Raw genomic sequence first — 12,681 nt, 5'->3', positions numbered from 1 at the left:
AGCCCATGCAGAATCCATCCTGTTTTTAATGCAGTGCTGCCTGAGGTCTCAAATATCACATTCCTGTCCCTTCCGCACAGAGATTTCACCAGACTCTGTGTAGTAGATGTGATATTTAAAGTCTTTGCAATTTTACATTCAGGGACATTATTCAGATGTTTTTTTTTTACAAATTGGACAATTTGTCACTGCCTCTGTAAAATGCTCAGTCATTTTACTGACCTGTTGCCAGTTAACCTACTTAGTTGCAAAATGTTCCTCCTGCTGTTTCTTTTTCAGTAGCATTTATATTTCCAACCCCATCACAACTTTTTGAGATGTGTTGCTGCCAAACTCAAAATACAATTTTTCCTGAAATAGTAAAACAACTATGTTTTCTTTTCTCTTTGGTGAATAAAATATCGGTTTATGAGATTTTCAAGTCATCAGATTCTGTTTTTATTTACAGCGTCCCAACTTTTTGTGGGACGCTCTTGGTTGAATTTTCCAAACAGAACATTCTTAAAACCCTTAAAACTCTAGGCATAGGTCATTATGTTGTTGTTATGAAGACTTAGATGGACTAATATGGACTTAGAGACCTACTATAACTAATGTCTCATGATGCATTAGATCTAGATCTTCAGTCTGTCTTAGTGAAACTGCACTTTGGTCTTTAGCTGCTTTCATCCTGACAGGAAGAAAAGTGATATTTTTGGAGAGCCACTCTTCTCACTCTCATTCAGTGATTTTAATTTGTCATTTTTTTCCTGAAACAAAGTTCCATAAATCCACTATAAACCACCAGCTGCAGGCAGGAAATATGAACTCTGATCTAATTCAGTATGTATGATGGCCCCACTGCCCGCTCATCCCCGCAGCTGTTCAAATTGGGATTCATGCAGTCGATGTGTTTGTGAGTCACCATCCCAAGAGAGATAAGGAACCTGGCTGAGAGGGAGGAGGAAGAATGAGAGAGCAAAGAGCAGGAGACGCAGAAAGCAAAGGAGGTGGGGGCAGAAGTGTGTGAGTCATAAGGCCTGCCTGGTTGAGGTGATGATCCTCAAGATGCTATTTCTGGCGTCACCATTAATTCTGTGTTATCTCCTCCACCAGCTACTGTTTTCTGAGTGTGTATGCATGTGGGCGTGTTCAGTAAGGCCCTAAATAACACACCCTCCAGGCTTCTACAATGTAAAAATGAACATTATTAACATATTGTTTGAATTAATTTAAATCTATAATTATTTAAACATTGATTTGAATCAATAATCAAAAATTATAATTTTTTCTTGATTAAGAAAAAAAGGGAAGGCACCAGATTTTAAAGAACACAAAGTCCTGCTTAGCTAGTATTGTACAGTATATTTAAATAACCCTGCAGGGAATTTAGGAAGTAAAAGTGTCAGTTGTTTGGCACACATAGATGGCAACTGTGAGATATTAAAGGAAAACAGCAGGGAAGATTAAAGATTAAAATAAGATCAAAAACATTTGACCCTTGTGACAACAGTGAAGTATTTTTTATTTCTGTAGGGAGACATAAACTAAGCCACTTTATACTCCCACTTTATACCACTTTATACCTCTCACTTCTGTTGGGAGGTATAAAGTTTTATCAACAGTTAAGCCACCAGGCTGTCAGTTTACTGCACAGTGTGCTGCAATACAGTTTTCACACATTTCCGATCCACCGATATGTCAGTTTTATTGTGCTGTTCGAAAAATAGACATACTGCATGTAGACACTGATTTATATGTGTTCTTTATCCGATCTGTTCGCAAATAAGGGTAGCATCGTTTTTTATTTAGTGGGATGATCCACTGTTACATCAGGAAAGACTTCAAGTTTGATATATAGCAGAAAAAAAATATCCATTATGGATTAGAGTTTGTAATGCAGCAGGAAACAGCATAACATTACAAACCAGCACTGCCTGTTAAAGTCCTGGCCGCACTAGAAGGTTTGTCCGTAATGGCTTGTTTAACAGCTTGGCTTTTCTTCATGTACTGAAGGCCCGCAGCTCAGTGGCTGTGTATCTTGAAAATGAAATGCCTTGCTTATTACTAGGTTGGTTTTTTTTGTAGTTACAGCTATGCTTCTGTGTTGCATCTGAGAGTAAATGTGTTAAAATGACACCAGGACTTAGTAGAAAGAAGATTGGAGGTAATTAGAATAATATTGAAAAGGTCAACTTACATTGACAATAGTAGTCAGCATAGCAAATCAACATCTTATAGAGTAAATATACAAGCTGTGCTGCAAGAATTTGATGATGAGATATGGTTTAAAAAAAACTGAAGCTTGTATCTTGGACAGTAGAATTGTTCTAACCAAGTACAGATTTTTTTTTACAGTACAGGTTTGTTTATAATGATGAAACAAAAGATACATGTTAAGAAAAACAAACAAAAACAAGCTTTTAAAGTGATAGGGTAGGATTACAGTAATTGTAATAAATATATGTACAACACATGAGGACACAGTGTGTTAAAAAGCAGAAAAACATGGCCGTTACCAGCTTATTGTGCTTCTAAGTTACAGTTACAGTGTGAATTCTTGTATAGCATAAAGGAATGAATAAAACAGGAACCGTCTTAATAATCACTCCTTCAGTTTCACATCCAGTACATAAGCAAATTCTCTATAGTGTAAAAAATGTGGTCCTGGAATTTAACAGCTCTCCGGTGTTAAACATTGCTGACTGTGATATAAATTATTGAGTTTCAAATTTTGTGTGTGATAGTAGGAAGGCATTTATTGAATCTCTTTAATTCATCCATTAGTGCTGTCAGATACAATGTTGCTGCGATCCCATTGGAGAGCTGAACGTGCTCTCATCTTCCCTCCGTTATGTAACCTGTGTGTCACATTGTCTCTCTCGATGCACCCATCTTCATTTTCATGAGTAGCACTGACTCATGTCTGGTAGCTATTAGCATTTTGATTCAAAACAGCGTCTGCTCTGATGGATCTGTGTGTGTCTATGAGCCTTTTGTCACAGGGTGAAAAGGAAACAATGGAAAGGAAAAGGTGGGTAAGCCAGTGTTTAGGTATTAAAAACTTAAAAATAAAGATAGAAGACATGATGAATGTCTTATTTGCTGTATGTTGGAAGTAATCTGACATATCATTGCTGTTCTGCATGCTCTGTCTGGTTCAATGTAACTTTCATCAGCCTGTCTGCTCTTGTGTATTGATTCTGTCTGAAGATTTACTGAAGGAAACAAGGTCACTGGCCTAATAAGACAGAAGATAGACACAGAATCTCCCCATACTGTCTCTTCTAATCTGCATTTATGTCTAATCTGTTAGGACACTGTGAACCTTTAGAAAGGTTAAGACCTTTGAGTTACTACTTTATCAGAAAGGGAAAAAAAAGGTATTATAAAACGATGTCGTGCTTTGTCAGCCTGGATGAACGTTTCAGGTAAATATAGTACATTTACACTTTTAACAGCTAATAATTCCAAACATGCACTCATCCTGATGGTCACTAGTCAGAGGTAATGAGTGTTAAGTGGTACATTTGATCATTTCTGGGAATGGGGGACAAAAATTTCAAATATGCCACTTGCTGCCCATCGCCCTCCAGCAGTAACATCATTGCCTTTTACAAAAGTAAGAATTCTCTCAACAGTAAACAAACAGAAAACACGTTCTGTGGAAACTACTGCACTGTGTCACTATTCTGCAGATGTCTTTTCCAGTGAAATTAAAAAAAAATGTTTTCTTAATATTAAAGTTTCATAACATCTGATAAATAAATCCCTTATATTTTGTTCATCCTTTCTAAGTTTTTAAAATCTCATTTTAATGTCAAACAAAATAAGATGAGGAAGCAATACTATTTGTTATGTAAGCTGACCTTTTAAAAAGATAAACTGCACACATGGATCGACATACACACACCGGTCCTCTTACAACTTTCACTTTATGCCTTGATCTTAGCCTTGATCAGGGCTCTGACTTTGTGGTCACTGGCTGGATGTTCTGAACTTTGGTAAGTGTGACTGGCACCTTTCCTTCTCCGGGAGTTGGTGCTCTCATTATTGGAGTACCTGTGGCATAAGCAGTTACTGTGATTTAGATATTCATATTCATATACAAACGCAGAGCCATTTCAACAACCTTTACATTTATTCTGCTTACATTAATTTGAACGTGTTATACTGGGAAAGAAGAGAATGAAAACTTACCAACTGTTGCTTGCAGATCTGCCAACCTCTCCTTAAACTTCTGTTGCAGAAACAATTCTTCTTTGGAGTAGCTTTTGGTAAAGGCAGACAGCAGGAGACCCACAGCCATGGAGGTGCCTCCCACACAGAACAGCACTGCACCAGTCAGCTTACAAACATCCAGTGCACGGTTGAAACTGACGGCATGGCTGTTACAAGAACAGTTCAAAGCAATCATTTATTTGCCACCAAGTCTTTTTGTTCAATATTTATACAACTATTTAGAGTTATTTCTAAATTTAAACATATGCATGTCCTACTAGAACACTGTTCTTGGACATTATTGTCAAGACTAAGAAGTAACACTTCAAATAAAGTTCATGATCTGTTAATTGTAAGTCTATGTAACCTTTACTATTTCAGAATAGCAAAGGTTACCTAAATTCTTTCCCACTCGTACGTTGTACTGTTTCTATACCTGTCAACAAAGAGTAGATCATCTTCACCAAATGCTTCAATCTTGGCTGGAGTGGCATAACCTACCAAAACAACAATGAGGCCCGCAAACAAGATCAAGGTACCGAACGCGAGACAGACCTGTGAAAAGAAAAAGTCAAAAAACAACGAAAGTCAAAAACATATATTGTTATAGTTGTAAATAATTTGGTTAATTTGGTTTATTTTCAGTTCCATTATATTGGTGTCGTTTTGAACAAGCTAAGGGTTAATCTGACCTTCCAGAGTAAAGAGCTCCACCTGCTAGGCAATCTCTGAATCTGAAAATCTTCATCACGTTCCCAGATAGAAGCTGTGCAGTCCTCATAAAACTGGATAAGGAATCAAAGAAAAGTACAGGCATTCTTAAAATTCACATCTTGAACCTAAACCTACAAGAAATGAAGGTTTGGTGATTTTGTGCTTTTATCCGTTTGTGAGTTTCATAGGAGACGTCTTACTTTGTGTGGGTGCTGAGTCTGGTTACACTGTTACCTGGTGTAGGTAGGAGCGGACGCCATACTGCTGGTAGTTCCCACCGGTTTGAACTTGCTCACTATATTCTGACCCACAGATCTCTGAGCAAGAAGTCATCCTTCACATCTGTCTACCTGAGAACACACATAAAAAACACACATCTCCAATAACCTTTAAGCCTGATTTAATTCAAGAGATCTGGGAGGAAACTAAACTCTTGCACCTCTTCTTAATTATATAATGTACATATCTCCCAATATTGGAAACCTCATTTCAATGGGGGAAAATCTAGCTCAAAAACTTCTCGATTCAGCAAGGCAAGAAAAAAAAATGACAGTCAAAAGGAAAGTGTGGGTTTAAATATAATGGGATGTATCTTCATATTCAAAGATTTAGACTTACCGTGAAAGCAGCCTGATATCAGTGGCATTACTAAAGCCTAATAGTACAGCCTTCTGCTCACCACAGCCAAAGCCGCATGGGTGAGGCTATTTCTGTTTTTATACATCATACTTGCAGTAGGAGTTAAAAAAGGCAGTTTGTTTATTTTATTTTTTGTTGTTGTTTGCATACACAGTTTCTGGACAAACTGTTTAAACGCATAATTGCATACACATGTGCAGTACATTTATGCTTTTGTACACATAAGCATGTAGTCACTGTTGTTATGTAACAATGTACTGAAGGAATGGGTGCCATAGGGCATTGAGTTTAATGATGCATTCTGCTTGTCTGCTGTTATAAAATAAAGCGTGACATATTACTCTTTGGATCCAATAATGTTTCAGCTAAATGCAGAGGGTGCTGACATACATAGAAAAATCTTTTTTGTAATGTTTAAAGAAAAACTATTAACAAACATAACTGCATATTGGACTTTGCCTCAACAGTGAAATATGTGAAATATGTAACTATTAGGTGTTAGTTAAAAACTAATAATATCTGTGACCATATGTGAATAGATTTTATGAACATTAATCCCCTACTGACTGAGAGCTAACTGCATTGCACAGTTCTGCTCTGTACAAACCAATTATGCTTCATGTTTTTGTTAGCTAATACTAAATCGACTATTTCTGCTGGACTGAATTACAATAAGAAAAGGGTTTAATTGTGGGAAGGAAATATTGAGTCCATATATGTTAAAATGTGATCATGCTCTTTCCAGTAAGACACTGGTATACAATGCATTGTGGTTGGAATAATGAAAAAAAAAACTAAGTGTCTAACCTCATAAGAAAACCACTGGCCTGATATTGTAAAACTCATCAGTTAGATGTCAGACATAATAGTACATGAAATTACATACCTCTTGTAGCTGGAACCACATTATACCAAACTAGCGAGTAAATTATTTACAATATTATTATTAAAAGAAAAACATTATTTTTTTTAATTAAATTCAATTTCTTTATTGTCCCACAAGGGGAAATTAGTTTAGTTTAGCAGCAGGATATAAATAAACAGAACAATACTATAAAATAATAATGACAATAATAATAGTATATAATAATATATAATAATCATCTATATAAATTCATAGTTAATTACACATTACTAAATAACTAAATTACTAAATAACTTCACTTTTAACTAATTAGTAATCTTATATAATATGTTTTTTTTCCATCAGTTTCTATGATATCAAATTTAAAAAATCATTAATAATATAGTATTGTGCATTACATCATAGTCAATGTCAGACGATAACACCTCACACACATCAGCACACATTGCATTTTATAAAACATATTGGTTGTTTGTTTGTTAGTTTGGTTTTAATCATTCCTAGACACTATCATTCTAAGGTAATAATGGTTTATTTGCTGATCAGTGATCCAAACCTCTTGTGAAGGACCTCTTGCTCACATTTGCATGCACTGGACATTTATAATATGCAGGGTTAATGGTGTAAACCACAACATTAAGCTGCCCAAACCTAACCATCTAGCGAAGAAAACGTTAACAGTAATTGAAACAGATTGTGATCTTAATGTTCAAACTCCTGTTACACTTCACATATATTATAAACCTGATGTTCACCTTTGTAATAGTCATTCAAATAATGTTAATAGAGGCAGTAAACAATATTATCAGTCATAATCTGAAGCTTTACAGTTAATATCTAAACAACATTTTTAAATGAAAGTTCTACAGCCAAATTATATGTGGATGAGTTGTAGAGTAAATCATATAAAATCAATTTACTAATGCAAAGTGTACAGTGATAGTGCAATATGAAAGAGTCCTACAGGAGGAAATTTGAGTGGACATGTCAAGTATTTTTTAACCTCCAACCCACAGTGCTATTAATATGGTTACACAACTCTAGTTTAAACTGTCGGTTTGCTTATTTTTACTTAGCTTTTATAGTTACCATTACATAATCAGTGGACCTGATGATGTTTATACTTTTGTCTGTTTTATTTATGTACTCCATAGTCACAAAATAGTTCAAAAAGTTTTTAATTGGCGTAAACTAACCATATGACAAATACCAACAAAGGGTTAGTTCACTTTGTCTTCATTGTTGTAATTATAAGTAAGTAGATAAAGGACACATTCTCTCTCTGTGCAAACAACAGCTCTCATGTTGCTACTCTACCCAGCCAGTGCCTCTTATCTGAAATGCTGCATACAGATGAGGCACACTCTTCCCTAGTACGTTTACCTTTGTCACACACAGCTTAATTGTACAAAGTACAGAAGAATATTTATATTGTACTCATATATCATGTACCTGAAAAATGAACAATGAAAGCTTGAGTTTGCTGACTGACTGTTAGTTTTAATTTTCTGTTTTTTTAGTTGTTGAGTCAACAACAAGGTGTAATTCAAATTTAATTCAGTCTGTTAACTTTAATGGGAACTTGTTATAATAGCTTTTAAGAAAACAAACATTTTTAATTAGAATGGCTTGAATAACTTTAAACAACATCCAATCTTTAACTAATCTTCAATCAGCTGTTGTGTGTTTCCTTTCTACAACAGATAAAACAAGACATAAAAATAAAAGTAAATCAAACACAAACATTTTAACCCATCTCGGTTAAAAATCAGAGCTGTTAGGACAAATCAAACCGGAATGTCTTGATATAACGGTCCAAACATATCAGCACCACTGACCGTGGTGCTGAAAATCATTCAGCCTTAACCCAGCAGGAAAACACACAGACGTAATATGTGACGCCAGTCTGAAAATAGACTTCATCCACTCGCCCTCCCAACCCCCTATGAGATTGAGACCCACTGCACCGTTGAAGCTTAACCTTGCAAATGTGGACTTCACGTAAAAAAACAACACAAAAAACGTCCAAATCAAGTTGGCTGATATTGTAACCACTTGAGAAAAAGTAGCTAATCCTTTAGCATGAAATGACATACGCCGAAGAAACGTATTGGAGAAACGTTGTTCCATGTCATTAAGACAGCAACGCCCGAAACGAGTTTAAAGTAAGACAGAAATACTCGACATAGAAAAAATGAGATACAAATGAATGCACGGTGATTAAAACAAACATTACTTTGACATTGTCAACACGGAAGCTTCTTCCAGATGTGCAGCGGTGCATGGAGGACACGACTGAAGGAGTCTTCTTAGAAAATGTGAGTTCTCGGTGTGCTACTAACAAAAACAACAACCCGCACCGATGCTACAGCACTATCCCCATATTTCCAAATAATAATGATGATGATGATGATAAATCGCCATTTACCTGTCATTACCAGCTCGGAGAGTGATCATTCGCTGCTCTTCCCTTAGCCGGGTCCCATCACTCTACAGTCACCCCTCTCTCTCTGTCGATGATTCACATTTTCACGCTGTCTACTGCGCAGGCGTTCCATCCATGACAGTATATGATTCAGTAACGATTATAAATAACCAGGCAGGAGGGATGGAAGGATTAGAAAAAAAGAATTTCATTCATAATTTTACAGATAGATAGATAGATAGATAGATAGATAGATTTCAAGGGGAACAAGTCAGAACAAAGTCAGAGAACATGCAATGGTACAGAGTGACGTAAAACATATATTTTTTTCTGGTCACATTCCAGAGCTCTCTATTTTTAGCTCACTTGGTGACATAAATGGCTGAAGGAAATGTTAGTCACCATATCAGCAATCATCATGAAGGAGGTGGAATCTAAAAGAGCAAACTATATTGCGCCTCAGAAATAAAGTCCATGCGGAATAAAGAAAGAATAAGAATGGCAGACTTAGTTCCCCATTTGCCTTGCTCATGCCTTGCTTTAATAATGTAATTGACATTTTTATTTCAGCTTTTAGAAAAATGTTAGCTTTTTTTGATACAGGCTTTGGAATTTAAGTTGTACAAAGAAAACCTGTCACTGTTTGTTTTGTTGACTTGGTTGTGGAGAAAGACAGAACAGGTTTAATAAAATTTGTCTTTTATTGGTCAAAAGGCGTAATTGTAAGTGACTGGAGCAGAAAAACAACAGGAGAACAAACAAGGGCTGGACCATTCAAATTTTAAAGAGTGATTTGGCAGAAAGGTAACTGAGAAAGTTCATCTCTTTATTTTGAATGACTGATAGTGCACGCTGAAAAGTCTCTGCGCCGCAGTCAAATCACAGTAAAGGAATTCTTAAGTTTTTCTAGTGGAAAGGTAGTGAAATATCCACTATGAAAGTCATTGGATATATATGAAGTGATGCTGTAATGTCTTGAAAAAGAGGTCAAGTTACCTTATGCTTCAAATCAACATGTTTTCTTTTACCTGTATTAGGAAAGTAAAGTTGCCTTCATGCTTTTGTTGCACTGGAAATGTAATAATGTAAGATCAAAGTATTACATGTACAACCAGCATCGCAAAAATGTTGCTGTGCACAGCATTATTAAAATAGAATCCAGTGACTTGGAACCGCATCAGTTTTTTAAACTGAAAAAAACCCCTAGAATTTGCTGGCAGCAATACATCAAAAAAGTTTGGATAGAGACAGCAAAAACTGGAAAAGTAGATGGTAGCAAAAAGAAACACCTGGAGGAACATTTTGAAACTAATAAGGTTAACTGGCAAAAGGTCAGTTAAATGACTGTGTATAAAAAGAGCATCTTAGAGAAGCTGAGTTCCTCTGAAGTAAAGATAGGCAGATGTTCACAAATCTCAAAGAAATGCATGGAAATTGTGGAATAGTTTCAGCATAATGTTCCTCAACATAAAGTTCCAAAGACTCTGGGTCAGTCATGCAAATGAATGCACAGGCTCTGTTCATTGTGCAATCCACATGTGGAGGTAAAAGCTCTATTATGAACAAAAAGAAGCCATGATATGTGAACATGAACCAGAAACACTTCTGGATTATTTGGGTTAAAGCTCATTTATCATTGACTGAGGCAAAGTGGAAAACTGTTCTGTGGTCAGATTAATTGAAATTTGAAATTCTTTTTGGGAAAACATGGAGGCCACATCCTCCAGACTAAAAAAAAGGAAAGGGACCATCTGTCTTTTTTCTGCGCTCTGTTCAAAAGCCTGCATCTCTGATGGAATGGGGTTGCATTAGTGCCTATGAAACTGGCAGCTTGCACATTTGAAAAAGATATCATCAGTGCTCAAAAGTATATTAACAGCAACCTGTATTTAAAGCAACACACAGCTCCTTTGCACATGTGATCTTTTTCAGGGAAGGCCTTTCACATTTTAGCAAGACAATGTTAAACCATCTTTTGCATCAGGTTCATAGTCCAAGGGTCTGGGTGCTGAACTGGCCTGTGTGCAGTTCAAACCCTTCATCAAATCAAAGCTTTTGGCACATCATGAAACAAATAATATGACAAAGAAGACAAGCTTAAGTTATATATCAGTCAAGAATGGCAACAACATCTCCCCAGACTCCAGCAGCTGTTTTGTTTTTCAGTTCTATGGTGCAGCTCATTGATAAACATGGTGTATAGGTGTACACGTCACCCCCAAAAACACAAAAAGGAAAAAAAAACACCTTCTAACCTGATGACAAATAATGAACCTTCACAGTAACATTTTTAAGGTAATGAATGCAATAAATAAAGTAAATGGAAGGCTGTTGAATAATGATAGGGGATTTTTTTTTTTTATCTGTTTACCACTGGTTAACAAGACAACTCTACTGCCAGATGATGTGCCTGTGCAATGACACCACAGCATACTAATGCTTTTTTATTTGGACAAAATGTTCTGTTATTGTTCTCTGTATTGCTCTGTCTCTGTCCCTCGCTCTCTTTGCCTCTCTCTCACTCTCTCTCTCTATCTCACTGAGAGAGAGGTTTCTATGGCAACCTGAGAAGGTCACCTTCAGGAAGTTCTCTGTGAGCTGTGCAGAATGCCAGTTGGATAATCAGGCTTCCTGTAATGACTGATGGCAAACCATAGCTCATTAGAGAGAGACAGCACTGAGCTGCAGAGAGCAGGGCCGAGTATTGGTCACAGTAGAATAAAATAATAAAATGTTTATATTAAAGGTATGCTACTTAAATACTGTGTGTCTGGTGTTTGTTTGGCTAACAGGTTGTCCACCTACAACACACTTAGTGTGAAATACAGCACAATAATTACTAAATGGATGCAGGTTGTGTAGCTATAGAAGGCACATAGCTTTTAACACTACAGTAAATAGGATAAGAAATATATATAAGAAAGAAAGCATCTCATATTGCTCATGTTTGCTTCTTGGCATATCACTTAAGTTAACTGATATATAGGGTGATGGTACCTGGCAACCCGCAGGACATTGTGACCTACATTAGCAGTGATGCTGCAGCCGGAGTACATTATGACTCAAGATGCCTTTTGTGTATAAGTGTATGACAGCTGATTATGAAGGAAACTCCAATTTTACCACAAGCTATCCTGCAGCCCTGAAATGGTTTGACAGTAATGATAACAGGTTTGCTAAATCAACCTCTTTACTTTTGGGGACTTCCAGAGTTTGCCTTCACCTCAAGGTTAACTGCCTCATCCCCTGTAATTATACAGTATTTTAAAAAGTACAACTTTGTGTTTATTTAAATAAAAAGGGGTTTGCATGCAGATTTAAGTACTACTGAGGTGGACATTTCTCATGCAGAGTAAAACTGAGGTTATGTTTTGTAAAGTTTGTATTGTGCATTTTATTAGATGCTCAAATTTATCCGTAAAATTTTCATGACACAGATATAAGATACAATGAAATGCTGTATTAAAAAACTAAGCTGCATGGAAGCATAATGGCATATACATTAGCATTAAATTTCAAAAGCAGACAGTGCTTTTTTCTTGTGCTTTCTGCTGGTTATAGAAGAATGCTTTCTAAGATATGCATTACCACTTACTGTGTGTTGCCTGAAAAGCTGCAAACTGGTTACACCCTTGTCTACTTCACACTGTGCATCCAAGCATCACACCCATTTCTTGAAAGAATCAAACAAGGATGTATGGACTTTTTCCTGTGTATTATGTTAATAGCAACACGGTACACTTAATTATTTTTTTTCTTTTATCTGAGATAGTAGCAGGATAGGAAGGAACACAAGCTGTGGAGATGGAGCGTGATACTCTGTGTATTATTCTGTTTG

At 36.2% G+C, this 12,681-nt stretch overlaps 1 protein-coding gene across 1 annotated transcript; it reads right to left on the bottom strand.

Annotated features, from left to right (window-relative positions):
- Nucleotides 1–1,487: 1,487 nt before the first annotated feature.
- nrsn1 (neurensin 1) lies at nucleotides 1,488–9,077 on the bottom strand. The gene is made up of 6 exons (XM_085473187.1): nucleotides 8,847–9,077; nucleotides 5,149–5,264; nucleotides 4,893–4,985; nucleotides 4,637–4,755; nucleotides 4,180–4,367; nucleotides 1,488–4,041 (listed from the first exon to the last, which is right to left on the bottom strand). Exons 2-6 carry the CDS (start codon nucleotides 5,245–5,247, stop codon nucleotides 3,938–3,940), a joined length of 603 nt encoding a protein of 200 aa, XP_085329313.1. The 5' UTR covers nucleotides 5,248–5,264; nucleotides 8,847–9,077; the 3' UTR covers nucleotides 1,488–3,937.
- Between the last annotated feature and the right edge of the window lie 3,604 nt (nucleotides 9,078–12,681).

The sequence above is a fragment of the Copadichromis virginalis genome, linkage group LG11 (genome assembly GCF_057382275.1).
Source record: "Copadichromis virginalis isolate Kocher_CV1m ecotype Utaka linkage group LG11, C_Virginalis_male_GT1.1, whole genome shotgun sequence".
NCBI lineage: Eukaryota > Metazoa > Chordata > Actinopteri > Cichliformes > Cichlidae > Copadichromis > Copadichromis virginalis.
Note: the sequence above shows the minus strand (reverse complement) of the source record. Positions and strands in the feature narration are given on the sequence as shown.